Source organism: Octodon degus, unplaced genomic scaffold (genome assembly GCF_000260255.1).
Source record: "Octodon degus isolate 3935 unplaced genomic scaffold, OctDeg1.0 scaffold00292, whole genome shotgun sequence".
Taxonomy (NCBI): Eukaryota; Metazoa; Chordata; class Mammalia; order Rodentia; family Octodontidae; genus Octodon; species Octodon degus.
This window is the reverse complement of record NW_004524868.1, coordinates 838,946-842,082: the sequence shown is the minus strand read 5'-3', so window position 1 is coordinate 842,082 and position 3,137 is coordinate 838,946. Positions and strand designations below refer to the sequence as shown.

Here is a 3,137-nt window from a genome sequence, read left to right as displayed (position 1 = left end):
GAGGAGGAGGAAAGGGAGAAGGAGAAGGAGAAGGAGAAGGAGAAGGAGAAGGAGAAGAAAAAAGGTAAGTATCAAGACTTAAAATTGGGAGGATCATGTAATGGTCACTATTATTAAAGTATTCTTTTCCTGGGGATTTGGTGTGTGAGGCGGACTAAACCATCAGAATAGAATTAGTCCTTCGTGTGTAATGATCTAATGACAAATTCAGAAGGAATATGCAGGTTGGTTTTGGATAGCTGAATCCCAGGAATATAGAGATAGGACAGGAATAGATGTAAATATACTTATTAAGACATATTATTCTATCAGTCTGGTTTTGTGATATTTGACCTAATTATGTAAGCTCTGTATTTATTTACTTAATCTAAACTTACTGCAGAAAAAAATTATGCTTGTCTATAACACTATTACAGGCATTTTTAAAATATCCATATAAAAATAACAACATAGTTAATCAGTAATTTGAACTTTTATGCATGCATCAACATTCATAATTATTTCCACTTATACATGAGAAAGTTATTCACTAAATAGTTTGAAACTGAGGGAAAAATTAGGTTTATTGTGAAATGAGGGCTGGCCAGATATCTCAGCTGACTAAAGCATCTGCTTAGGCAGAGCACAGTGGCCAGGGTTCAATTCCTGGCATGCCATGCCAGCCCTGCCTACAGGGCAGCCTGAGATGGATATTGAGACTGGGCATGGAGTTGTGAGCCTGTAGTCACAGCACTTGGGAGACTGAAAACAGGAAAATTACTGTGAGTTCAATCTACCTAGTGAGACACTATAGACCCTGTCCTAAGCACAGAAAAATTTTTTTGAAATGATTTATATTATTTAAGCAGAAATAAAACTTAGAAGCTAAATCAAAAGAGATTGAGTCATAGTGCAATCTCTCTCTCTCTCTCTCTCTCTCTCTCTCTCTCTCTCTCTCTCTCTCTCTCTCTCTCTCTCTCTCCCGTTCTTTCTGTCTTTCCCTACCTCTCATTTTTGAAATATTGTTTTGCTCCAAAAGAGTAAGATTTGAGTGGTACATAAAGTCATTAATAAGGATGATAAGCAAACAATTTCAAGTGTGGGTTCAGAGTTTTTAGGAGGTATTTGAGTATAGATAAGGATTTGGTCTATAATAGGATATGGAAAGAATTCCAATATGGACCATTTTCTTTTAAAAGAAAATATTCAGCAATGTTTTGTTTTTCAGTTAATGTCTTAGAATTATGTAGGACAAACCTAATGGGTTTTGCTATTCTTTGTTATATAGAAACTGTAGACATTGTAGTTAAACACACTGGTGTATTTCTTCTTTGTTCTTTGTTTTAGAGAGAAAAAAGTTAGACACAATATAGAATTTCACTAAACAAACTGATAGGAATTCAACAATGTTAATTATATTGCACGTTATTGTCTTCAAATCAGTTGTTCAGATTACCATATATAAGCATGTAAGATTGATCAAAAAGTTATAAAAGATTAGAAAGAAGAAAAAATAAGCATTAACTGTTCCTTTCAATAGACCAATAGAAATCAGCAGTGCAATTATCTAAAATGTATATTTTCCCTTCCATCTTTCTTTTCTCTTTTCCCTTACCCCACTTATTCCTTTCCCTTCAGCAGTTCTTTTCTGTTTCATACTATCATTTATACCTTTCAGATTTTACCTACTCTTTCAGGTTCTTACACTAGGGGACAATACCATGTTTACACATATTTTTCTGATGTTGATATACTAAAAGGAAGTCTGAGAGTGCTGGACAGATAGCTCAGAGATTAAAGCACCTCTGTAGGCAGATTCAGGGTCCAGGGTTCGATCTCTGGAGTGTCATGCTGGCCCTGCCCCCGAGGCAAGATGAGATGCCCATTAAGACTAGGAAAGGTGGCACATACCTGTAATCCAAGTGTTTGGGAGGCTGAAAAAGGCAAATCACTACAAGTTCGATCTATGTAGTGAAACTCTGTAGACCTTGTACTTAATACAAAATAATAATAATAATAATAATAATAATAATAATAATAATAATAAATAATAAAATGAATTCTGAGATTCTGAAGAGTTTATGGTAACATTTTAGCTTATGTCATGATTAGAAAATTATAATGTATTTTACATGACCAAGGAAAGTCAAATGGAGACAAAATGTCAACCTAATATAACTTATTGCTACCACATAAAAATTAAAGTAAGTGAAATCATCAGTGATATCACTAATAAATATACTTCACTATTGCTGGGTAGGTTCAACAGTGACCATGTTCTCTGCTTCTGGACAGATCATTCCCTGAATGTCAATGGATACACTCTTGTTTTTTTCCTTGTACCTTCTGGCTTCCACTTGTGTCCACCAGCACAGTTATCATCGCTATAGCAAAAACAATTGAGGGATTCCAGTTGTGCAAGAGTTAATCACAGTCTCAGTTAGGTATACAAACTTGCCTGCCATTTCTTTTTCTCCTTTTCTTTACTGGTCATATTCTTTTAATTTTTTTATTTTTATTTTTTATTAATTTTATTGAAAAACAAATAGCAATGAAACAGTTTCAAAACTGATTAGAAGGACAGTTTCAATATTTAATACTTTGCATATTGCTGTCTTCATAGTGGTTATTCATACCACACGGTGTAGACATGATATCGTGTCCAAACACTATTAGTATAAATCTTTCTTCTCATTGAATTAAGGGAAAGTAGCTGTATAAAAATCCTAACTATTTTTTATATACAGATACAAAATGATCCTTCATTTATATCCCCTTTTTTATTCAGTTTTGTCAGAGATGGGTATTTCATTGTCATTTAAATATTGTATTGTGTTAATTCAGCAAAATAATCCTATATAGTCTAGTAGTCCATAATAGTAGTGGGTTATCCATAGGACTGACAATGTCAGAAGTTGTTGATTTGAGCCTTTTACAGCTCAGCACATTAATATGGCTTTACTTTTCATACCTTGTTTCTATATTTTTCTGCTGAATGGTTAAGACCAAGATAAAGCAAGGACCTACATAACATGAAATGTAATTTTTGTATCTGCCAAGGTCAGTCAAATCCCCTGAGGACTTAGCCTGAAATCCTATACTGCAGTTTGTAGATATTTTTCAGTTTGTCCATGTGGTTGAGTCTTGACCATTGCTTG

The 3,137-nt window shown here is 33.9% G+C and overlaps 1 protein-coding gene across 1 annotated transcript in view; it reads right to left on the bottom strand.

The window, feature by feature from the left end:
- LOC101585716 (antigen WC1.1-like) overlaps positions 1-2,361 on the bottom strand; it is a 28,200-nt gene extending 25,839 nt beyond the window's left edge. Inside the window, exon 1 of the mRNA XM_004647188.1 lies at positions 2,301-2,361. Coding sequence (XP_004647245.1) covers positions 2,301-2,361 — 61 coding nt within the window. The remainder of the gene's footprint in view (positions 1-2,300) is intronic.
- Positions 2,362-3,137: the final 776 nt, after the last annotated feature.